Consider the following 22207-nt stretch of genomic DNA (forward strand, 5'->3'; position numbering starts at 1 on the left):
CGTCAGCAGATCAACGTGTTCTATTCCCGTGGTGACTTTGCATTTGACGATGATGGGCAAATGTTGCTATCTGCCATTGCCGGGACAGGAGAATCGCGAGAGTGGGTCCGACGGTATATGATTTTTCAAGGAGATGATGGCGCGAGCGTTAATTGCCAGGAGATAATATGCAAGGGTTCAGTGCTGAAACGCAGGGGACTACTTCTTAGGCGGGAATTGTAGACGGCTCCACAGTGTAAGTGTTAGGGGTTGATATCTCCATGAACCTGCAACATGAGAAGCAATATAGCTTAGCCCTCACTACCACTCAATTTGAAATGATCAAGTACTATCTTAGTAACATTTATCATCATAGAAAGATCAACATATAAGCATATGTCAATACTTTTGGACCCCAAACACAGCCTCTCCCAACACATCTATACCGCAAGGCTGTGAAATGTTCGGCGCTTATTGGGCTTCAAAATCTGCGGCTAGCATCCTAGGCGGAGAATTAAAAGTTCCCGTCTCCTCAGCCATGTCCGTTGAGTGTAGATCTTTTTCTGGGTCTAATAAGGAAGACCTTTCTGCCGACTTGAAGGAGAAAGAGGGCCGTTGTTGACTCACCATTCTGCCAGGTTGGTTCACTACACCCAAGATGCCTCCAGAGCCGCATGTTGGAACTTCATGTCCAGTCTCTCCTGTATCGAGCGTGCACTCCCATGAGTTGGTAATGCGGGCCGAAGAGCGCAGTCCAGACACATATGGTCGCTCGCGGACTACTGACGAGCATGGAGCTGCCCCGGATCTGCCACTCAAGCTGTCCCCCGAGGTGCAGGAGACAAACCGACAGGGAAACGACCAAACCTGGACAGTGTGGTCTCTGATCTCTGACTGGTTTATCTGGGAAGTGCTGGCAGTGCTCCTCTCAGCTGTAACACTTGCCGCTATAGTCGCCATTCTCGCCAAGTTTGATCACAAACCACAGCCCGTCTGGAAGCACGTCTCCCTGAACTCGGTGGTCTCCTGGCTAAGCACCATCTCCAAGGGTTGTGTATTATTCGCGATCAGCGAGGCTCTGGGACAGCTGAAATGGGTGTGGTTCGCAAAGAAGTCGCGGCCCATGCTGAATCTGAGGGCATTCGACTCAGCTAGTCGGGGCTTTTATGGGAGCGGAGAATTGATGTGGGCATTACGGTTTCGGTGAGTAGATAGACACGCCTCTCCTAGTCGTTTGACTAACGGTACGTATCAGACATTTCGCGGTCTGGGGAAGCTTGGCTGTGATTTTAGCACTGGCTTTCGATCCATTCACCCAGAATCTCATCCATTACTTTCCGAACATGATCGAGGATGTCTCTCAAAGGGCTCTTCTGGCGAACAGCACCTATTATAATACAACCGGTCCGCCGTTGCAAAACGGAGCCCGTATGTCCATGTCTCCGGCCATCCTTTCCATTTTGAGCTGACCAGCAACTCAGTTTTCTGGGTCGACCCGTCGCTGAAGGCAAACGTGTATAATTCACTCTTCAACAATGACCGGTCGAGGCCATGGGCCACTCCCCAGTACGTCTGCAGCACGAGTAACTGCACCTGGGACCCGATTGCAACTTTGGAAGTTCGCGCTCGCTGCTCAAACGTGACAGACAGACTAGACATATCCTGCTCCGCCGTGACAGGCGATGACCTGGGCTATAACGGATTAACCAACTGCACAGCCTCCCTCCCAGTGTCGAACACAACCGCCTGGTTCCTCTCAGGCATGGCCGTGAAACGACCTCTATCCATAGCCACAGTCCAAGCAAGGTCAGCGCTAGTGTACAAAAACGCCAGCCTACCACCCATCCAGATGGTCGTACCAGACGGACTAGGCATGGACGGCACCACCCTAAGAGACAACAACACCAGATGGCAAGCAACAGAATGTTCCATCCAACCAATGGTCCACAGCTTCCGAGCAATAGTCAAGAACAACGTCTACAAAGAAGACTCAATCGCAACCTGGGAAACCAGCTGGGCAACATGGGACGAGAACTTACCTCTTTCGACCGAAGAGCTCCAGAAACTGACACCGGGGATGTACTTCCAACCACCTTGGGGCCCCGACCAGGGCGTCCACCCCAACACCACCTTCGGGTTCTCCGCCCAAGCCGGCCTCTCCCTCCAGACCTTCTTCCAAGACCTTTTCACCGGCTACTCGTTCATGCGCTCCATCTACAGCGCGTCCTTCATCCCGAACTCTAATACCCTCTACGCCGGCGCCGATTTCATCCAGGCCATGGCCCTCGGTAACATCACGGACTGCAACGCCACGACTGCCGATAAGCTCCGATGCGCCATGGACAACGTCGCCGCCGCCATGTCCAAGTCCTTCCGCGACTCGAGGTTCATCGCCGCGAACTCGGATCCCGGGACGGCGCAGATGGCGGGTGGTCGGGCCATATCGAGCGTCACGTATGTCGAGGTGCGTTGGCCGTGGATTGTTCTGCCGGTCTTGGTGTGGGTACTTGGGGCGGCGACTTTGGTGGGCGCTATGTGGAAGAGTCGGCGGGCGGGGGTGCCGAAGTGGAAGAATGATCCTATCCCTTTGTTGTCTTTGTATCAGGGCGATCCGGGGAAGGCGGTTCAGGCTGTTGGGGCTGGTTCTGGGGGGGGAGTGGCCAGGGATGATCGATTGGAGGTTAGGTTGTATGGGGGGAGTAATGGTAGGATGGTTTTGGGTTGATTAATGAATGGTAAATAAGATTATGAGAAATACCCCATTATGCATTTTAGTAAGCCTATCATTTTCTTTTCACTTTTCTGAATGCGACGCTTCAATCCAGTTATCCAATATATAATGTTTCTAGCCGAAGAGTATGTACAATACAGAGAGCTATGGTTGAAGGACGTATAGAATACCTACCCTACTAACTGAACATTTGACCCGCCGGCCGCGGGACGATGCACTACACTTTATCTCACACGACAATATAACTATTCCACTTTAAATCCAGTACTAGACCACAATACAAAAGAGAAGAAAAGAAGAAGACAAAAAAAAAGTAAACAATAACCGATCCAACTACGCAGAAATCAAATCCACAACCCAGCCGCATTTATCGTACAAGGTCACCACAGCACCTGCATACATCCATGTACATACTACAACAAGATACATAGATCTACATGCCATACATGCAAGCAAAAAAGCAAAAAAAAAAAAAAAAAGAAAGAAAAGACAATTAAATAAAGGTACATACAAGATCCCTACATCTACTCTACATCTACGTGATGTATCTAAATGTATCTACAGTACGTATTCCAATAAGCATAAACGTAAACCCCCTCCCTAACCCTAACTCAAATAAACATAGTACATACATCCATACATCAGAAACCATATCAAATCCACACCCCCCTCACATTCATTCCTCGCCTCCTAAAAGATATCATAACACTTCTAACCATGGTTATATACACTCCCTCCAGCCTTATTCAAGCTAGCTAACCACTATTTACACGGAGGAAAATACACACCACAGAATAGAGTTCACACTGAAACAGGACCGTATTTGGGTCCATGCTTCGGTTGGCTTTCTCCGCATTATCCCAAGATCTGGATGTGATGGGTGGGGGATAGGGCGTTTCGAAGTGAGGATCAGCTTTGAAAATAGGTAGGGGGTTCTGCTTATCTGTTTTATATATATACTGAGGGGAAGGTCTAACGAAGATTTGTGGTTGTCTTATCCTATCCTCGGAGCTTGATTTGGTTCGGACGCGAACCACGCGGGGGCCATGATTGGGTAGCAACGGGATTACATGGTTCTGGTGCGGGAAGGTTACTGAAGAATTATTGCGGTGGTACCATGGATGGCATGGACATATAGTTGGAGTCAAGAGAATATTCATTCTGATTCACGGTGGTGGTTCCTGAAAGATCGGACAAGTATAATCGATCGCAAAGCATAGCGGATCATAGGTACACCAAATCAAAAAGAAAATAACAAAGGATTCTATCACATGGTCAATCGACCTAAACTAGTAATGCTCGTACGCCAATAGTCGCCAACCAGGACCCAGACTTAACCAAAAGCAAAGAGAAGCAGACAGGAAACTCATTTCACCTCATTCGCGTCGGAAAATGGGCTCTCCGTTCGCTCGGGTGGAATTCGGCTACTTCGATTGGATCTCGTGCCCTCGTCGGTCTCTAGACGAGATGACAAGCGCGCCGAAGCGCGGCGGTTCGTCTGCGCATCGAGCTGATCCTTGAAAGGGCTCTGCTCGACAGCCGGTGAATCTTCAATCACTGTCGGACTCTTAGGCGGCGCTACGCCCTTTGCGGGCTCGGTCTGCTTAGCATGGCGGGTTGCGCCATCTTCCTCGTCAGAAGAATTGGTATCAAATCCCGATGTCGGGCCAGATGGTGGCTGCGTGCTCGATGCAGCCATGGTTGACTCCGGCCGTTCGGCTATCGTCGGCACGGCAGGTGAGGAACCGGGCGTAGTAGAGTTGCTGTTGTTAGTGTTGTTGTTGTTGGTGGTGATATTCTTCTTTTTGATGCTGCCCTTCACCATGACCGGCTTAGCGGTGACCGTGCGCGCCACGATCGAGCTGTTGCTGTTCGATTGGACGACACCGGCTCGGGCGAGTTGTGCCTGTGTGATGGCGGGCACTGCGGGCGCATCGGGAGGAGCCAAGGTATCCCCTGTTCCCGGAGAATTACCTCCGTTGTGAATGCTCACCACGGCGGCTCGGGTTCGCATTGCCTGCTGCGCTGGCATGGCGCTCACAATGGCATTGTCCCGATAGATCGTCGTGGCGACGCTGCTACGCAAGCTGGGAGCGATACTGCGATGCGTGCGGGACGTATCGGACCAGGTTGAGTCGCGCAAATCACCCGGCATGAAAAAGTGCTGATCGGGGGCAGCGCCCGGAAGCGGAGGAACCGGCGGCACGAGTGGAGTTTCTGGCGGAGAACGGTTGGTGACACCGGGAATGTAGGCAATTTGAATGACGTTCGATGCGCGAGTAAGGACAGTCGAAGCAATCGAGTTGGTGGACTTCCTCGCCTGGCGAGCATCGGCGAATGTGCTTGATTTCTCCCCGTCGCTTGCCCCTTGTTGTTGGTCGTATTGCGCGCGCTTCTTGCGGACGAAGAACCACCACACCAAAACCATTATGAGGCCAAGGGCGACGACACCACCGACAACACCACCTGCAATGGCACCCACGTTACTTCCTCCGGATGAGCTATCCTGCGAGCTCGAACTGCTGGAAGTCTTGATGCATTTCGTAGTGGCGCATTGGTCACACGACTGACTGACCATGGTACATATTTCACCGGCAGGGCATTTAGGACATGTTGGGGCGGTGGAATCGCACGATACACATCGTTTGAAGACAGATCGGGAGGATAGGACTTGAGGTCCACGGAGTCAGTACATCAATGGATGAACGAGAGCGGAAGAACAGATGACCTACCGTTAGAAGAAAAGGATGGGTCGGTTGGGTAAAGAGACATGATGAAGGGTTGAATAGAATAGGAACAAGAATACAACAGGGGATAATGGGAATCGTCGTTAATATAGAAGGCTAGCAACACAGTGAAAAAAAAGAGTGGCTGGCCGGTCAACGGCGGAAGGAGCGTGTGCAGAAGATTTGAAAAGAGTGAAATGCTCGAACGGACGTCAAGTCGTGAGCGTTACTGGTAGATCATACACGTCGGAATAAGCGTCTTTTATAGGAAAGAATGGACGGAGGGATTGAGCATAATCCTCCAGAAAGTGGGAATTAAAAAAAAAAAAAAAAAAATTGTATAAAGTTGATTTCGGTAGTCAATTGTGAGATTCGCTGTTGACAGGCCTGGAGAAGTCGAAAGGTCTGGCGAGTCAAGGCGCAGGGTCAAGTCAAGTTCTGCACATTGATAGGTGGATGTAGAGGTTGACGTCGGAGGACACGCGTTGCGGCTGTCAGGGACAGCGAGAAGATATCGGATACGATGTGTGACCCTTTCGTAGGCTAGGGTCAACGGGTATCCCGAATTGAGCGAGAAGAGAAGGATGGAACGAAAGATGTAGAAAAAGAGGAAGAGAAATGATTCAAGGTCCGAAGAAGAAAACGTAGATAAAAACGAGGGAAAGAAAGAGAGGACCTAATTGAGGAGAGGAGGAGAAGACGGGAGGAAGTGGAAATCAGGTGGAGAGTCTGACTTTCGTTTAATTAGTGGCCCTCCGTCCATCCACTCACTCCCGCTTTATCACCACGGAACCCCGGTGTGGATGCACGGGACCATGGGATGGATGTAACCTGAAAGAGGTGCTCAGTAAATAAGAACCAAGTGCTGACGTTGTGGCACTAGATTATGTCGAGTACGTAGGATTGTTTATATATATTATATACAGTACGACATATGGGGAGAGAAGGATATATGTATGCCATTATTTACTCACACTATTGGGAAACTATCTCCAGCTGAATTGATCTTTCCAGGGGAATTTCGTTAATTAATGACAGCATGATATGCGAGTCAAAACGTACCCCTGACATGACCCATGGTTGCCTTCTTTTTGCCCCAAAGGGACGGAAGGAGTGTAGTCATCAGCCAACCACACTATTATCGAGGGCCGTGGTCGCAAGAAAAACGAAGAGTGTCTGGAACTCGGCTACGGTCTGGACTCAACCCACGTTCCTCGCCGGGAGATTACTTCGCTGCCTCTGCACCAATCACCGTTGACCGTCCCCCGCCCGCAGTTGGCCTGAGGCATGGCACCCAGTCAAAAGAAGTCGCAGGGCTGCATTGCACCGCCCATGCACCCGGTTCCACTCACACCACCAGTAGCTCCTCGTCAGATTGCAACTGCGCCTTTCATGTACTACTATACTACTCTGTACTAGTAGCACTACTACCCCCTCCCTTCCACAACAAACTTTCCACACACCTGTTCGTCATGACAACTTTATCTGTCTTTTGTCACTCAGGAGATCAATGGAATGTTCAACCCTAAGACCAATCCGCAAAAGCCTAGACCATTCATTTGAGGGATTTGAGGGCCGTCACAGTCGATTGATTTAGACCATCGTGCCACAAGAATCTGCAGCGATACCTGCAATTGCTTCACCTGTACCATCTCTACGGAACGGAGGCGCTGCAGTCGCGCCTTTTTTCGACCGTGGTTCGTCGTCCATTGCTTAGCATGACCCGAAACACTTCGGAAGAAGCAAAGTGCCTTGTAACGCGAATAGGTTAGGTCTCGCTCCATTTCCCCCAGTCATGCTATGTTCCAGCATCGATAGCGAAATGACACTTCACATGTCCTTGTACATCTGGACGGGGCTCTCTCTCTCTCTGTGGGAATTGTCTATCTTCCCGTGGTAAGCCATTGAGTTTGTGGCGTTGGCTAGAACTGCTCTCGTGATGCTTTGTACATTCCGGGATTGCAACGTGCTCCGTGCAAGGCTCTTCCTATGATTTTCGCGAACACGTTTACAAGCCAAAAGAAAAGATAAAAAATGGACTCGGCCAGAGGCCCCTTCATACTGCGGTGGTATGTATGTATATGTATATGTGCATCGATGGATGAACCATGGCGGGGGGTGCCGATGGTTACACCCAATTGTAAATTGAACCGAGCGCCTGCGGAATGACCGCTCCTACATTATCAAACATATCATATCGGGACGCTAGAGATTTTTCTCCCAACTTATCTCTTTGCATAGTAAAATATAAGCCTGGTTGACACAAATTGGACGTCTATGTTGGTTTGTATATGTCTTACATCTAGGGCCAAATAGGAATATGGTGTATACGGCCGGTAGCATTGAGGAATTCCTCTGCGACGGCATGGCTAGAGGGATTAAGGCTATAGTGACTTTGCAAAAATACTGTGCAGTGTTCGCCAAGGCTACCTTTGCACTTTTTTTTTTCCTTTCCTTCTTTCTTGTGAACATTCCCATTACCATTATGAGTCCTGTGCTATGTGCCATTCTACACTCTGTAGACTCTATTCTTCAATCAAGGTAGCAGTACTCGCTGAAGTCATTACTATCTCGATTCACTTGATTATGGTTGCAAAACAATGGACACTATAGGTGGTATTTGCACTCGTCGTATGAAGCTGTATAGATAAGAGAACAATAATCTTATGATTAGAAGTGTGGTGTCAGTGTCGTAGTAATACAAGCATCTCCATATGTCAATATATATCTTCCCGAGTAGGGCTGAATATACCAAATCAATCACCTAACCGCCGTGCCGATTAAAAACTAATTTATACAATACGGGGCTAAGATCCAAGCTAAGCGCAATCTAAAACAAATCTGAGTACCCTTAAATTCTGCCCAGGTAAGTGTTGGTGTAGTCATATGCAGACTATGGCAACTACTCTATTTAGTCCACCGTTGCAGATAGCATTAGTAGAGACAAGCGTAGACAAGCATTGAAGGCGATCGACTGTGATATCATCTGAAGATCGTCCATTGTTACCATAGGGCAATGAATCACATCATAATCCCAAGTCGATCTTCTGCAATGGAGTGATAATCAGGCACTGGAAACACTGATGTGCCGAAGAGCAGTGGCTGAGCGTCGGATAAAGTGATCTGCTAGAAAAACAAAAACAAAAAATTCTCAGCCACATTTCCAACCACAGAATTTGAATTTAAACGTGAATTTTGATTTTCTTTTATCTTCTCTTTCAAGTTCTTCCCTCCCCTTCCACTTCTTTTTAGAATAGTACTTCCTACGAATGCGATCTTCTATTGCTGATGGATAATATTTCACGTCACTAGTTTCATGATAGTGGTACAGTTCAGTGGACTGTCCCAAAAATTTCCAAGAATAGCAAGCCAAACTCAACGATCGAGAGGCTTGACGACAGCTGAATCTAGGTTAGCGCACTTTCCCAAAGTGTGGCAGTGATCGTCACCAGTCTTGAGATACGGAATATCCTAGGGAAAAGGACCAATCCATGTCATGTTTGTAATAATTGAAAGGTTGGGTTGTGGGACGGGGTGTTCCTGAAAATTACCCTTAGCATTGACAGCAGGGTATGAAACCGCGGCTGAACAGCCCATCAAGGCTAAGGACATATGAACAAACCAAACTGTCAGCCATTGGACTCGTCCTCTACCTCCGACGAGCTTGGCTGATTTTAAGGATTTCACGCTAGTGCCCATGGTGGCGACGGGTCGACCAACCGCTGATTAACACGGTCTCTTGATGGTCCCCGCAAGACTATATTTGGGGTGCCGCTAAACCCCTCTGGGTCTCATCGAACGTAGTCCCGCCCCCTGAAAACTAGGTGATTAGATATGTATCATTCATTTCATTTTCCTGGACGGCAGTTGAACGGTACGGTATGTTTGGTAATACCGAACGTTGGAACACGGTCAGGCGGTGTGAGTCTCCATACACTAAGGTCATGAATCGGCTCAGGGAAGTTCCACCCTGGTTGGTTTTGTTGGTCTTGTTGGTCTTGTTGGTCTTGTTGGTCTTGTTGGTCTTGTTTCGCAGAATGTCTTTGTTTCTTTGAAGATCTTCTTGAATCCGTTGAAAGGGAGGAACGCCGATGTGGTCCTCCCTGTGGATCATGAGCGGTCTTCTTGTGTTTTGTTTTCTTTTCTGTTTATTTGAGGCGCCATGATGGATGGTCACCGGGGTATAGACACACATGACCTTGAATCATGACTATCTCTCAAACCCTGGCAGTCATGCTGGCGAGGGGTTGCGGAATGCTGGCCAGCAGGGAAAACCCCAACCTAACAGCATGATGTAGTACCTAGCCAGAATTGCCCTGTCAATGGAGGATACTGATCGAATCACCTTGTTACACGGACAGTCGGGTGCAAGCTGCTTATATCTTGTCTGTGATGGAACATCCTTCATCAGGGCGAGTTCTTCTGCCACCGGAGGGTTTATTTTACTTGACATTTGCTATCCAGGATGATGACCCTTAATTAATTCTGTTTTATGTCTATCTAGTCATGGATGACGGATGACGGCTTTCAATGCTGAGTGATTCAATGCTCGGCTGTATCAGCCGCGAGGGAGAATTAGAATATAGACCTTAGTTAATTCGGTTGAGTATATCGAATACTACCCTATCTATCACAGGAGACATGATGATGGATATGAATCCAGTCTAGTCAGCTAAAGATTCCGATTCCCCAGCCTAAGCCACTAGATATATAGTATAGAGAGCGAGAGTGTGGCAGTACTCGATTGTCAAGTACTTCTCATGGTTGTAGTGTGTGCCTAGTATTGATTGATACACTTACTAAAATGGGGCAAAATGAAGAAAAATGGAGCATGGCCTGGGACGGTATTGGCGATACCGGAATAAAATACGCGGATCGTCTCTGTATGGAGCCTTCTTGGAATGGGTTCTCCCCTGACTGACATCCATCTAAGAAAAAAGAAGGGGAAATTATCAACAACCATTTGTACAGAATGTAGAGGCATGTATGACGGACGATTCATATTGTCCGGATGATTTTCCCTTCGGGGTTTGTTATTTGATTTTATTTCTTCAATTATTCTGTAGGGAAAATACCCAAAACATCAGAACAAATTGAGATATGATATTGTTTTTTTTTTCTTTTTTTTTTTTTTTTTTTTTTTTTTTTTTCTTGGGTTTTGGCCCTTATTGTTAAGATCGCAGTTCCAGTGGATTGAAAGTGGACGCCCTAAAGCCGAACCAGTGGTTTGGTCAAGAATCCGAATCCCCACTCAATACCCCCAAACTTCGCCTGTTTTCCCCCTCTCCGTCAATACTAACTGGCTGAAGCTAAGTAAATTAAAATAAAAGGGAGAAAAAAGAAAATAATAATAATGATTTCTTAGAAACAAAAATAAAAATAAAAATACCATCAAATAAAAAAAAAATAACACGCCAGGACACACTTTAACGGCGTGAAAGGGAAAGGCTGTCTCCTCTTCGTATCCAAATTTTTTTATTATTACTTACTCGTTCATGTTGTACTGACTTGCCTCTCGTTTTTTTCCCTTTTCCTCCTCATCTATCACCTGCCACCCCCCAAATATCCCCAAACTCCTTTTTGGGAAAAACTTCTTACCTTCCTTCCTCAGGTTATATGACCTTTTCCTCTTCTTCTTCTTTACACTTCGTGGTGCATTCCTTTGGGATTGGGTTTTGATTAGTGATACTATACTGTCTTCACTCAATCCTCTCATCTTTTTTTCTTTTTTCCTGATCTGAGTACGCGGGCTTCTTTGATAGCCCTGGCGGCTTCTTCCACGTTCCTGCTGTGCCCGCAACCCCTCCGCCAGCTGGCTTTGAAATTCTTTGAAAGTCTCTGATTCTTTGTCTTATTTAAACTACGACCGCGCCGTTCGAACCCCTTCACCCTCTTGAGTTCGGCTGATGTTTGCCACGTTGACTGAATAGTATACAATCGTTCTGTTTGACGTTCCTCCGGCCCGGGGATCCATTACTCTCTTGTTTTTCTGATACCCCTTTCCGTTTTGCCTTGCGTTCTGTTCCGCCCCTCCTCTGCACTTCTCTCTGCGAGTTCAGTTTGCGCATTAGCATCGGTTCGTGACCATGGCCTATCAACCGCCTGGTAATAACAACGGTGCTCAGTCACCTAACTACAACGATCCCGGCCATCGCCTGGAAGACCTGCCCCATGGTTCCAACGTAAGTGCACCGCCATCCATGGATGAGTCTTGGGAGCCCCCTGATCGCGGCGAGATGAGTGTGATTGGATGAGCTGACATCGCGGTGTTCATCGGCCTTAGTACGAAGAAGAAGCTTCGCGAGGATTGCTTTCCAACCAACAGGGTGGTCCTTTCGGCGGTCCTTTCGATGACCCTCATCAGCGTGGCAATTCGCCCGTGCGACCGACCTCGGGATACAGCTTGACTGAGACGTATGCTCCAGATGCGGGGTTCCAAGATCCTTACAACACGGCGGGCTCGGTTTACTCCGGCCACTCGGCAGAGAACCCCGCGGCGGCCTTTGGTGTACCGGGTCGTGTCGCTTCTCCCTATGCCCGCAGCGAGACCTCCTCTACGGAGGCGTGGCGCCAGCGTCAGGCGCCAGGAGGTGCTGGCGGCGGTGGTCTCCGACGTTACGCTACCAGAAAGGTCAAGCTGGTCCAGGGTTCCGTCCTGAGTGTCGATTACCCCGTCCCGAGCGCCATCCAGAACGCCATCCAAGCCAAGTACAGGAACGATCTGGAGGGCGGTAGCGAGGAATTTACCCACATGCGATGTGAGTGGAAGCGCGGGATATGAACCGTCGCATTTGAAACTAATCTGTGAACCCGCATCATTAGACACCGCCGCAACCTGTGATCCCAATGACTTCACTCTGCACAATGGCTACAATCTGCGCCCGGCCATGTATAACAGACACACCGAGTTGTTGATTGCCATCACCTACTACAACGAAGACAAAACCCTCACGGCGCGTACCTTGCACGGTGTGATGCAGAACATTCGCGACATCGTGAACCTCAAGAAGTCCGAGTTCTGGAACAAGGGTGGACCTGCGTGGCAGAAGATTGTGGTCGCCTTAGTTTTTGACGGTATTGACCCATGCGACAAGGATACTCTGGATGTCTTGGCCACCATCGGTATCTACCAGGACGGTGTCATGAAGCGTGATGTCGATGGTAAAGAGACCGTGGCTCATATTGTAAGCTTCGTCTGGTCATATGGAGCAGGCACTTTGGCTAACGGAGAATAGTTCGAATACACGACACAATTGTCCGTGACACCTAATCAGCAACTGATCCGGCCCACTGATGACGGACCTAGCACACTGCCCCCCGTGCAGATGATGTTCTGTTTGAAGCAGAAGAACAGCAAGAAGATCAATTCGCACAGATGGCTCTTCAATGCCTTCGGCCGTATCTTGAACCCGGAGGTTTGCATTCTTCTGGACGCCGGTACGAAGCCCGGTCAAAGGTCGCTCTTGGCGCTGTGGGAGGGTTTCTATAACGACAAGGATTTGGGAGGAGCCTGCGGTGAAATTCACGCAATGTTGGGTAAGGGTTGGAAGAACTTGGTCAATCCCCTGGTCGCCGCCCAGAACTTCGAGTATAAGATCAGTAATATCCTCGATAAACCCTTGGAGAGTTCTTTCGGTTATGTCAGTGTGTTGCCTGGCGCTTTCTCGGCCTATCGCTTCCGTGCCATTATGGGCCGACCCCTCGAACAATATTTCCATGGTGACCACACTCTCTCGAAGCAGTTGGGTAAGAAGGGTATTGAGGGCATGAACATTTTCAAGAAGAATATGTTCTTGGCCGAAGATCGTATTCTCTGTTTCGAATTGGTCGCTAAAGCTGGCTCCAAGTGGCACTTGTCCTATGTTAAGGCCTCCAAGGGTGAAACTGATGTGCCAGAAGGTGTTGCGGAATTCATTTCTCAACGTCGTCGTTGGTTGAACGGTTCTTTTGCTGCCGGTCTTTATTCGCTTATGCATTTCGGTCGGATGTACAAGAGTGGACATAACATCATTCGTATGTTCTTCTTGCACATTCAGATGTTATACAACGTTTTCAACACTATCCTGACATGGTTCTCATTGGGTGGGTGCTCCTTCTGTCCTTTGGTTCACAGATTATGGATTCTCTAACCGTTTTACAGCATCCTACTGGCTTACCACCACCGTCATTATGGACTTGGTTGGTACTCCTAGTAAGAACAACGGCGACAGCGGTTTCCCATTCGGCAAAACTGCGACCCCTATCATCAACACAATCGTGAAATACATCTACCTCGGATTTTTGCTGTTGCAGTTTATTCTCGCTCTCGGAAACCGTCCCAAGGGCTCCCGTTTCTCTTACCTTACGTCTTTCGTCGTGTTCGGTATCATCCAGATCTACGTTGTCATTGATGCGCTCTACCTGGTCGTTCGCGCGTTCAGTGGAAGTGATCCCATTGACTTCAACACCCATGACGGTCTCGGGCCTTTCCTCAAATCGTTCTTTTCGTCTTCCGGTGCCGGTATCATTATCATCGCCCTGGCTGCTACTTTCGGCCTCTACTTCGTCGCTTCGTTCATGTACCTCGACCCTTGGCATATGTTCACCTCGTTCCCTGCCTACATGTTCGTGCAGTCGTCTTACATCAACGTTCTGAACGTGTACGCCTTCAGCAACTGGCACGATGTCTCGTGGGGTACCAAGGGTGCCGACAAAGCTGATGCTCTCCCGTCTGCCACGACTACGAAGGAGGATGGCGGCAAGGATGCAGTCATAGAGGAAATCGACAAGCCCCAGGCTGATATTGACAGTCAATTCGAAGCCACCGTTAAGCGTGCTCTTACGCCTTACGTGCCCCCTGTGGAGAAGGATGAAAAGTCCCTGGATGATTCCTACAAGAGTTTCCGTACTCGACTTGTGACCTTGTGGATCTTCAGCAACGCCTTCCTGGCAGTTTGCATTACCAGTGATGGTGTCGACAAGTTTGGATTCACGGTACGTGTACTCCCCGCTTCCTGGCTATGTGACCGAATGGATGAACTGACTCTTCTTCACAGAACTCTGCCACCGACCGAACCTCCCGTTTCTTCCAGGCTCTGCTGTGGTCGAACGCTGCTGTCGCGCTTGTCCGTTTTATTGGAGCCTGTTGGTTCCTGGGTAAGACGGGTCTCATGTGCTGTTTCGCTCGTCGGTAAAGGAAGCATGACTTGTAATGAAAACTGGGTGTCTTGTTCCCCGCGTGGATTGCAGGGGCTCGAGGAGTTATTCTTTGGCACATTTTTGTCGCAATTTTGTATTCTACATACGATCCGTTCTTTGTGTGTTTCGATTCCTTTGACTGTTTTCTTTTCGCTGTCATGGTTGGATTAGGCGGTTGACACAGCCGCAGACAATTATGTTTTATTATAAAGTCTTAGCGGTTAGAATAAATACTAGGATGCATTGATGGCGCGCAGCTGATCAACGGTAAAAATACAGTCGGTATGGAGTCCATACAGTACAGAGGTAATCACTTGACTTGAGGCTCTTCAGGCTCCAAAGTCTACCTAAAACGACCCGGTCCTAATTCGGTTAGCTCCGTTATCCGAGGGCTTGGCGCATGGCGTCAGTTCATTCGTCGCTCCGCCTTCAGTACTTTGCGCCTCAAGTTGATCGCCTGTTCTGTCCCTCCTTGTTGAATATCCTTTGTCGTTTCGGGGTACTCTACTTATAATAGCCGTTCATAGCCTCTCTGGCTAGGTTATATTCTTCCTAGACTCTCGAATTAAATCGTATCTACAAACCCTGTGGTAGTGATTCATCATGTTGAAGATATGGTCGATGGTACGCTCTGCAACTCCTCCGATCCAAGCACTTCGCCTCCGATCACTAACCGAGTCAAAACAGAAACAACAGCAGCAGCAAGCTGAAAATGCTGAAGGAGCAGCCGGCAAGAAGAAAAAGAAGGTCACCGCCGCTCAGCTGCGCGTACAGCGGGGTACGTAAACCCCCCCCCTCTGTCCTACTTCAATCTCTTCAGCGACCCCAAACCTTCTCTCCACCTCCTCATTTCGCTAGTATAGGTCTTAGAAATGGACTAAATCTAACGAGAACCATGCACAGACCTCCAAGAACTCACCCTCGGAAACACGATGAAAATGACCTTCCCGAACCCCGACGACATCCTGAACTTCACGCTCACCATCGAACCCGACGAGGGCATGTACAAAGGCGGCGCGTTCCATTTTAGTTTCAACGTCAACCAGAACTTCCCCCACGATCCGCCGAAAGTCAAGTGTACGCAGAAGATCTACCATCCAAATATTGACCTGGAGGGAAATGTTTGTTTGAATATTTTGAGGGAGGACTGGAAGCCTGTGTTGAATTTGAATGCTGTTATTGTTGGGATGCAGGTTTGTGACCCCACCCCTTTTTCCTCCCCCTACATTGGCTTATGGCTACGTTGGGAGTTGGGGTTGGGTGCTGATTTTTATCTTTCGTCTAGTTCTTGTTTCTTGAGCCGAATGCTTCCGATCCATTGAATAAAGAGGCGGCAGATGATCTACGTTCGAATCGGGATGCGTTTAAACGGAATGTTCGGACGTCGATGGCTGGGGGCACGGTTCGGAACATACAGTATGAGCGAGTGATGAAATAAGAGCTGTGGTGCTGAGATGGGGATATATCAATAGATTGTCTGTGGGCCGTCTACCTTGTGCCCGTGGGTTCTTTTCTTGCCCGTTTCCCTACTGGACTGGGATGTTGACGGCGTGTCATTGGCTCGGATGAATGGATGATATGGTCAAGTTCGCATGGAGACGGGGCAATGAGACGTGTATATCGGATTGGAAGTGCTTCACGGATTTTTCTTCTTGAGACCATTGCATTGTACTTATGGATTAATTAGCGACAGGATAGATTCTTACGAAAGAAATGACTCTGATTGAATATGATTTTTTGTAGCGCATCCCATCTTATCACTACTACTGTCCTTGCCTCCCTCCTTGAGTAACGGGGAAAAGGACGAACCAAATACAATCTACAAACTCACCATCCACATCCATATCCACAGCCACAATATAGGAAAAAACCCCCCCCCCCGCCAGGATCAAATATATATACAATATACATCCCTATTCAAACAACTCAACTAATCCAGATAAATCTCAAAAAAGTACCATCTACTTTCACATTCATTTCAATTCAACTCAGTCTCCATATCAAACATTCAACCCAACCGACCAACGAACACAAGTTCGGTCCCGACACCGATCCACAGGTATCTATCCTATCCTTTACATCTACCATATCATCTCAAGAACCAACCATCCCCCCGGACCCGAACTAGCATTCCCAGCCTCATCTTGACAATTCATGGAGTCGAATCTCATCATAATGGAAGGCACGTATTCATCGAAATTTCGGCAAGCGAAGCAATTTATGCCTGAGCAGCAGCGCGCTCCTGCTCCAAACGAGCGTAGTGGTTATCACGGGCGCGAACGCGGGGAAGGTGGTAGCCTTTTTTTTTATCACATTCAATTAGTTTTGAAGTCCGGGGGAGTGCCACTCATTCATTGATTGATTGATTGGAATAGAATGGAATGGATTGCATGATACGTACCGTACCACCAGAGGTAGCCGAAGGTGGTTCCGAAACCTGACAGATGGATGTATGTATTAGCTGGGGGTGGTTTTGGCTGGGTTGAATTGGCGATGGGCTGGGTGTCGCTTATGCGATGGGCTTACCGAAGGCGGTGCTCAGGTCGAGGACGAGGGTCCGGCGGAGCATCTATTTGGATTTTTTGTTAGTTTGGGGGGTTAGTTGAGAGGGTGACTGGGGTGTGACTGGGGTGGAATACGTACGCCGGTGATGGGGGCGACGGCGGCCATTGTGAGGGATTGATGGGGTGAGGCTATTTGGGGTGCGGAGTTGAAGTGATTCAGCAAATATGCAGATTGCTGGGGGTGGGCGTTGGTTGTGGGAGAGGGGAGAGGAGGGAGGGAAGATGGTGATGTGATGTTTGAAGTCGAGGTTGAAGCTTTCCGTTCCGGGCGTAAGCGACCGCTTTGAGTGGCCTGACTGGTTGGTTTGCTCCCGGTTGCTTCCCTGACGTCGCGACTTAGATTGTTTGGGGTTTTAATCTATGGGGTTGACGTTTAAGGTATCTTTTGGAGATTGGGATGTTTTGATTATGATTACTTTATTTTCCTTTTTACATCTTAAGATATGAGGCGAGAGTTGTTTCTGATCTGAATTGAATTGAATTTCATATTGCCCCAGGCATCTATAGCGTTCTGCCTCAGGCATGAAAAATATATTTAACCCACGTGACGGGCGAGCAGACTTGCTGTTTGTCTCCGTCACTTCGGCCCTTCTCCACGACATCAACATAATTCGCCATGCTCCCCTCCGAGCCCAAGGTCAAACGTTCTTCGTCGTCGCTGCTGGAGCAGCCTAATATCCCCAATCACAAGCGCATAAAGCGCCCCTACCACCACCACCATCGCTTGCAGGCGCCCGTTAACCCTGCGCTACCGGAGCCCGCCATCACCGATGACGCTTACGTCGACCACCTAATGAACCGGTCTATCGGGCAGGTTCTACGAGATTCGGGTTTTGATTTGGCCGATCCAGCGGCGCTAGAGAGTTTTCGCAATGCGGCGGAGGAGTGTATGCTTTTTCTAAGGTGGAATTGAAGGTGTTGTGAGGAAAAGATATTGACTACGCCTGTGCTTTTAGATCTGCTGAGGTTCGCGTCATATGTGCGCCAGTCGATGCTGTCGTCCCGGCGCACCCAACCTGTCCCCCATGATTTCGAACACGCTTTGAAGAAACATCGTGTGCGCGTAGACGATCTCCTTCCCCATGTGAAAACTCTACCGACTGCTGAGCCCGTTCTTACGACCTTGCCGAGCCCTCCGCTGGAAGATGACGATCCCTTCAAGACTCTGCCATCCCTGGGCCCGCAACTGAGTGGCGAGGATGACCGTGCCAGGAGCGCGTACATCCCGCAGCATTTCCCTGACTTCCCCAGTAAACATACCTACCGACATACCCCGGTATTCACGGAGCGCGAGCAGGACCCGCGGAAGATCCGGGAGCGTGCAACGGAGGATGGACGGCATGGCGAGGAGGCTTTGCGCAAGCTTGCACGTGCGGCGTTTAAGGATAACCAGCTTGGTTCGTCGGGTCGGGATAAGAAGCCGTGGGGTCGGAGGACGGAGACTATGGATAGTATGTTTGAGAAGACGATTAAAGGAATTGCGAAGAAGATGCAGAAAAACACGACGGTTTCGGGTGCTGCCGCTTCTATGGAGGTTGACTCGGGCACTGCCGATCAACCATCGCGGAACAAGGTGTCGCTGAGCATAGAGCTGCCGCCCATCATCAATTGTGAGAGAGACCTCTGGCGTCGGACGACGACTGGAAATCGCAGACCAGAAGAACGATCTTCGGGTAACAAAGAAGCTCCGGATATTTCGCGGGTGGACAGCTGGGTGAGCACATGAGCGATGGAGGACGAATAAATCGGAAATGGCGTCGGGCGTTTGACTTTTGTATTATAGTCGTATTCGAGAAGATACCCATGGAGCAGTATTTAATAAGTATTGAGCAGTCTAAGTCGAGATGAGAACCAGTAGCACGAACGCCAACCCAACTCCGTAGCGATGCATGTCCGGCAGATCCATCATTTGTCTTCCACTTTCGAGCTGCTCTTGACAGCCTTGCGCTTCGCCTCCTCCTCTAGACGGATGGGCTCCCACGCTGTCGTCTCGATCGTCAACCCGTTGGCACACCTAGAACCACCGTCAGCGACCCCATCATGGAGAGAACCAGTCAGCCATACCGTCTGAACAGTCGCACCACCGGCTTGCAGACCACCACTCCGGGGGCAGGAATCCCATCCTGTGGCGGATTACACGAGTATTGCACCATTTCGAGTAGCTTGCACTTCTCCAGCTCGACGGGACCGCCCTTGCGACGTCGCTCTTGGAAGTTTTTGCGCACGATGCTGACGTGGTCGGGGAGGGCTTCGGCGGAGAAGATGGGGACCAGGGGGGCCATTGTTGAATGATTTCTTTTATACTGGTGGGGGTTTGAATGTTATTGAATCAGCGAGAGGAATTGTTGTTTGTGATTTTGCCGCGTGGGAGGAGAGTTAATGGGGAGGAATGAAGATGAATTAATGGATGTGACGGAACGATTGTCGGAGCCGAACCGATCATGATTCATAAATCTCGCATTCTATTCTACTTTTCTTTACCCTCACAATCAAGCCATATTACTGAATGTATGAACACTGCAGACCACACTCCCTTAGGTTTCTTTAAAATGACAAAGTATTCATGACCCCATACGGGCCGTCAGAATGGCCGCCAGCTTTGGGGAGAAATTGCTGGGCGAGGTCTATGAGGAGGGTCTGGATGAGGTCAGTAGATCCCTTTGATATTTGTCTTACTTTATTGTGTACAGTTTAAGATGTTGCTATATTATAAAATTATTTAGAGAGTCTCTCTCTGCGTATGTTGATGCTAATTTCATCACAGCTCTTGCATGACTTGAATTGCCTCTATGAGAGTAGCAATAACACTCCAAGAGAGCGCCTAGGAATCCAGGCACTTGACGACTTGCTGGGAGTCTTTGTACCTTCTCCTACTGCAGTTCCCGGGGTACAAGCGCAATACCAGCCTCCAGAGCCGACCATTCGGGCCGACCTAGACAAGCAGGAGCAGGAGCAGGAGCAGGTCTCTCATGAAGAGCCCATCCAATCCCAGCTAGGACATGATTCAAATACATACTACAGAGAACAATTCCACCCACCAGTCCGTATAAAGAGTACAGACCCAGTGGTGGAAATTTCGAGCACGTCATCTGGTGCAGGCAAGACTCAGACACTGTATTATCTGGCTGCCGTCGCGATTTTACCGTCCGAGTTCAACGGCGCCAAGCTCAATGGACGAGAGTCTGCGGTAGTCTTCATCGACTCGGACGGCCGCTTCGATGCTGGGCGACTTTTGACCGTAGCTCGGGGCATTGTCCACAAGAAGCTCAAGAGCCAGCATGAGCGTGCAGTGTCTACTAGCGCATCAGCTACAGAAGGTGTACTGGAGTATTCACAAGAAGACCTTGATGCCCTGTTGGTAGCCTCTCTGCAACATGTCCATGTCTTCCGCCCTCAGTCTTCCGTGGCCCTTCTGTCTACTTTGCAATCCTTGGATGCCTACCTCCTTGACCTGGCGCGGCACTTTTCATCTAGTCGCCCGCTCCATGCCATTATCGTCGATAGCGCAAGCGCCTTCTTCTGGCAAGACAAGCTACACGACGAAGTTGCTCGGACGGAGGACATCGGGCGTCCCTACGATGAGATCGAGTGCGAAAGACGCGAAAAGAAGAGTTTCTACCTGTTTGATATGTACGCGGATCTCGTCACGGAATTGAAACGGTTACAGCGACGCTTTAGCTGCGCAGTAGTTTACACTACCATTGCGTGGAGCGGCCGGTCCATTCCCGGTCAGCTGTCTACGCCTAGACCTTCTGGGCCTTTTGCCCTGTTCGATCCGTCGGATGTCCCCGCTTCAAGGACCCCGTCTTTTCGGTCTTCACTTCCTGGGCCCTGGGGAGTGTTTCCGACTATACGGCTGGTTGTTCAGCGGGATATGGTGAGACCTTTCCCCCCTACGATGACAGCCATTGAGGCGCAGCGACAGGCTCCGAGGCGGCAGGAGGTCGTCTTGAAGGGGCGGTTCGTGGGATGGGTCAATGGCTGGGGACGCGAGGATTGGCCTCGAAGAGTGGTGAAGGGACTGGAGGAGAAAAGTGGAGGCATGTTTGGGTTTTATGTCGGGATGGATGGAGTTGATTTCGATTAATATCTATGTTCTGTCTAAGCCGCAATGTATGTGCACCGGACATGCCCGTGTATGTCCCTACAAAACGGACTTCTATCAACTGAACAACTTTCCAATAGCCTCAACCGTGGTATTTCCTCCACTAAAGACGATCCCAATATCCCAACCCTTGTCACCACCCTCCCTCTCCACAATCCTCCGAAAGTCCTCATTATACAAACAAACCGCCAATCCCACCACCGCACTCGGCTCGACCACCACCTTCACCCTCTCCAATACCAACCTCATCGCCGCCTTGATCTGCTCCTCCGTCACAGCAAACACGCCCTCGACCTTCTTCGTATCCGAAATCACCTCCCAATTCAACACCCCCACCGGCGTCCGCAACCCATCCCCAATCGTCAACGACTTCACACTCGTCACCCTCTCACCAGCCTCCAGCCCCCGCCGGCAATCATCCGCCCCCTCAAAACTCGGCTCAGCCCCAAAGACCCTCGTGCTCTTATCCGAAAAGAAAGTAGCCACCCCCGAATTCAGCCCTCCACCCCCGATAGGCGTAATGACCGCATCCAACCCCGACCCCGACGCACCATGCACACTCAGCCGCGGATCCCGCACAAGTTCCAGATATTGCTCTTCCAACTCGAGCCCCGTCGTGCCCTGGCCACAGATAATATTGAAATCGTCATACGGCGGGACCAAGATGGCGCCCGTTTGCGCCTGGACCTCGGCCACGACGGCTTCGCGCTCGGTGCTCGTCGACCCGCTGAAGAAGACCTTTGTGGCGTAGGTCTTTGTCCCTTCGATCTTGGCGGTGGTGCTGATACTCGGCATGACGATGTAGGCGGGGATGTTGAGGGTGTGGGCTGCGAGGGCGAGGGCTTGGGCGTGGTTTCCTAGATGTAATTAGCATACGTGTTACTCCAATATAAACCATAACAATAATAACACCAAGTGGAAAGAA

The 22207-nt window shown here is 49.6% G+C and overlaps 10 protein-coding genes across 10 annotated transcripts; 6 read left to right on the forward strand and 4 right to left on the reverse strand.

Moving 5' to 3' along the window:
• Positions 1–637: 637 nt before the first annotated feature.
• Positions 638–2864, forward strand: BDW43DRAFT_303762 (DUF3176 domain-containing protein; the record flags this gene model as incomplete). The annotated part of the gene is made up of 4 exons (XM_032045472.1): positions 638–1182; positions 1346–1407; positions 1461–2659; positions 2829–2864. The coding sequence occupies 4 exons, from the start codon at positions 638–640 to the stop codon at positions 2862–2864; spliced, it is 1842 nt and encodes a 613-aa protein (XP_031895518.1).
• Positions 2865–3973: 1109 nt separating this feature from the next.
• Positions 3974–5842, reverse strand: BDW43DRAFT_212861 (uncharacterized protein). The gene is made up of 2 exons (XM_032039288.1): positions 5443–5842; positions 3974–5380 (listed from the first exon to the last, which is right to left on the reverse strand). Exons 1-2 carry the CDS (start codon positions 5480–5482, stop codon positions 4077–4079), a joined length of 1344 nt encoding a protein of 447 aa, XP_031895519.1. The 5' UTR covers positions 5483–5842; the 3' UTR covers positions 3974–4076.
• A 609-nt stretch (positions 5843–6451) lies between these two features.
• Positions 6452–7303, forward strand: BDW43DRAFT_212876 (uncharacterized protein). Its single transcript, XM_032039289.1, has one exon. It carries the CDS (start codon positions 6513–6515, stop codon positions 6963–6965), a length of 453 nt encoding a protein of 150 aa, XP_031895520.1. The 5' UTR covers positions 6452–6512; the 3' UTR covers positions 6966–7303.
• Positions 7304–10838: 3535 nt separating this feature from the next.
• On the forward strand, positions 10839–14867 carry chsG (chitin synthase class III). Its single transcript, XM_032043537.1, has 6 exons — positions 10839–11618; positions 11720–12194; positions 12259–12620; positions 12672–13518; positions 13577–14409; positions 14472–14867. The coding sequence occupies exons 1-6, from the start codon at positions 11523–11525 to the stop codon at positions 14607–14609; spliced, it is 2751 nt and encodes a 916-aa protein (XP_031895521.1). The 5' UTR covers positions 10839–11522; the 3' UTR covers positions 14610–14867.
• Positions 14868–15022: 155 nt separating this feature from the next.
• Positions 15023–16341, forward strand: BDW43DRAFT_290659 (NEDD8-conjugating protein UBC12). The gene is made up of 4 exons (XM_032043538.1): positions 15023–15237; positions 15301–15391; positions 15517–15806; positions 15899–16341. Exons 1-4 carry the CDS (start codon positions 15217–15219, stop codon positions 16049–16051), a joined length of 555 nt encoding a protein of 184 aa, XP_031895522.1. The 5' UTR covers positions 15023–15216; the 3' UTR covers positions 16052–16341.
• Positions 16342–16831: 490 nt separating this feature from the next.
• BDW43DRAFT_315753 (cytochrome c oxidase subunit VIIa) lies at positions 16832–17283 on the reverse strand (the record flags this gene model as incomplete). Its single annotated transcript, XM_032048139.1, has 4 exons — positions 16832–16911; positions 17015–17050; positions 17140–17182; positions 17257–17283. 4 exons carry the CDS (start codon positions 17281–17283, stop codon positions 16832–16834), a joined length of 186 nt encoding a protein of 61 aa, XP_031895523.1.
• Positions 17284–17402: 119 nt separating this feature from the next.
• Positions 17403–19551, forward strand: BDW43DRAFT_290665 (TBP-associated factor 8 family protein). Its single transcript, XM_032043539.1, has 3 exons — positions 17403–18064; positions 18134–19185; positions 19236–19551. Exons 1-2 carry the CDS (start codon positions 17794–17796, stop codon positions 18901–18903), a joined length of 1041 nt encoding a protein of 346 aa, XP_031895524.1. The 5' UTR covers positions 17403–17793; the 3' UTR covers positions 18904–19185; positions 19236–19551.
• Positions 19083–19459, reverse strand: BDW43DRAFT_315755 (uncharacterized protein; the record flags this gene model as incomplete). Its single annotated transcript, XM_032048140.1, has 2 exons — positions 19083–19191; positions 19242–19459. The coding sequence occupies 2 exons, from the start codon at positions 19457–19459 to the stop codon at positions 19083–19085; spliced, it is 327 nt and encodes a 108-aa protein (XP_031895525.1).
• Positions 19552–19652: 101 nt separating the features above from the next.
• BDW43DRAFT_213033 (putative Rad51 family DNA repair protein) lies at positions 19653–21302 on the forward strand. Its single transcript, XM_032039291.1, has 3 exons — positions 19653–19687; positions 19746–19823; positions 19942–21302. The coding sequence occupies exons 2-3, from the start codon at positions 19764–19766 to the stop codon at positions 21262–21264; spliced, it is 1383 nt and encodes a 460-aa protein (XP_031895526.1). The 5' UTR covers positions 19653–19687; positions 19746–19763; the 3' UTR covers positions 21265–21302.
• Positions 21302–22207, reverse strand: BDW43DRAFT_212922 (tryptophan synthase beta subunit-like PLP-dependent enzyme). Its single transcript, XM_032039290.1, has one exon. It carries the CDS (start codon positions 22075–22077, stop codon positions 21340–21342), a length of 738 nt encoding a protein of 245 aa, XP_031895527.1. The 5' UTR covers positions 22078–22207; the 3' UTR covers positions 21302–21339.

Source organism: Aspergillus alliaceus, assembly GCF_009176365.1.
Source record: "Aspergillus alliaceus strain CBS 536.65 unplaced genomic scaffold BDW43scaffold_62, whole genome shotgun sequence".
Classification (NCBI taxonomy): Eukaryota; Fungi; Ascomycota; class Eurotiomycetes; order Eurotiales; family Aspergillaceae; genus Aspergillus; species Aspergillus alliaceus.

Coding starts and splice junctions, on each gene's coding strand:
- BDW43DRAFT_212861 (XM_032039288.1), bottom strand. CDS start 5,482: ATGTCTCTTTACCCAACCGACCCATCCTTTTCTTCTAACG. Junction 5,381..5,442: donor CCCATCCTTTTCTTCTAACG/GTAGGTCATCTG, acceptor GTGGACCTCAAG/TCCTATCCTCCCGATCTGTC.
- BDW43DRAFT_212876 (XM_032039289.1), top strand. CDS start 6,513: ATGGTTGCCTTCTTTTTGCCCCAAAGGGACGGAAGGAGTGTAGTCATC.
- chsG (XM_032043537.1), top strand. CDS start 11,523: ATGGCCTATCAACCGCCTGGTAATAACAACGGTGCTCAGTCACCTAAC. Junction 12,195..12,258: donor GGAATTTACCCACATGCGAT/GTGAGTGGAAGC, acceptor CCGCATCATTAG/ACACCGCCGCAACCTGTGAT. Junction 12,621..12,671: donor AAGAGACCGTGGCTCATATT/GTAAGCTTCGTC, acceptor AACGGAGAATAG/TTCGAATACACGACACAATT.
- BDW43DRAFT_290659 (XM_032043538.1), top strand. CDS start 15,217: ATGTTGAAGATATGGTCGATG. Junction 15,392..15,516: donor TCAGCTGCGCGTACAGCGGG/GTACGTAAACCC, acceptor AACCATGCACAG/ACCTCCAAGAACTCACCCTC. Junction 15,807..15,898: donor CTGTTATTGTTGGGATGCAG/GTTTGTGACCCC, acceptor TCTTTCGTCTAG/TTCTTGTTTCTTGAGCCGAA.
- BDW43DRAFT_290665 (XM_032043539.1), top strand. CDS start 17,794: ATGCTCCCCTCCGAGCCCAAGGTCAAACGTTCTTCGTCGTCGCTGCTG. Junction 18,065..18,133: donor TCGCAATGCGGCGGAGGAGT/GTATGCTTTTTC, acceptor CTGTGCTTTTAG/ATCTGCTGAGGTTCGCGTCA.
- BDW43DRAFT_213033 (XM_032039291.1), top strand. CDS start 19,764: ATGGCCGCCAGCTTTGGGGAGAAATTGCTGGGCGAGGTCTATGAGGAG. Junction 19,824..19,941: donor ATGAGGAGGGTCTGGATGAG/GTCAGTAGATCC, acceptor ATTTCATCACAG/CTCTTGCATGACTTGAATTG.
- BDW43DRAFT_212922 (XM_032039290.1), bottom strand. CDS start 22,077: ATGCCGAGTATCAGCACCACCGCCAAGATCGAAGGGACAAAGACCTAC.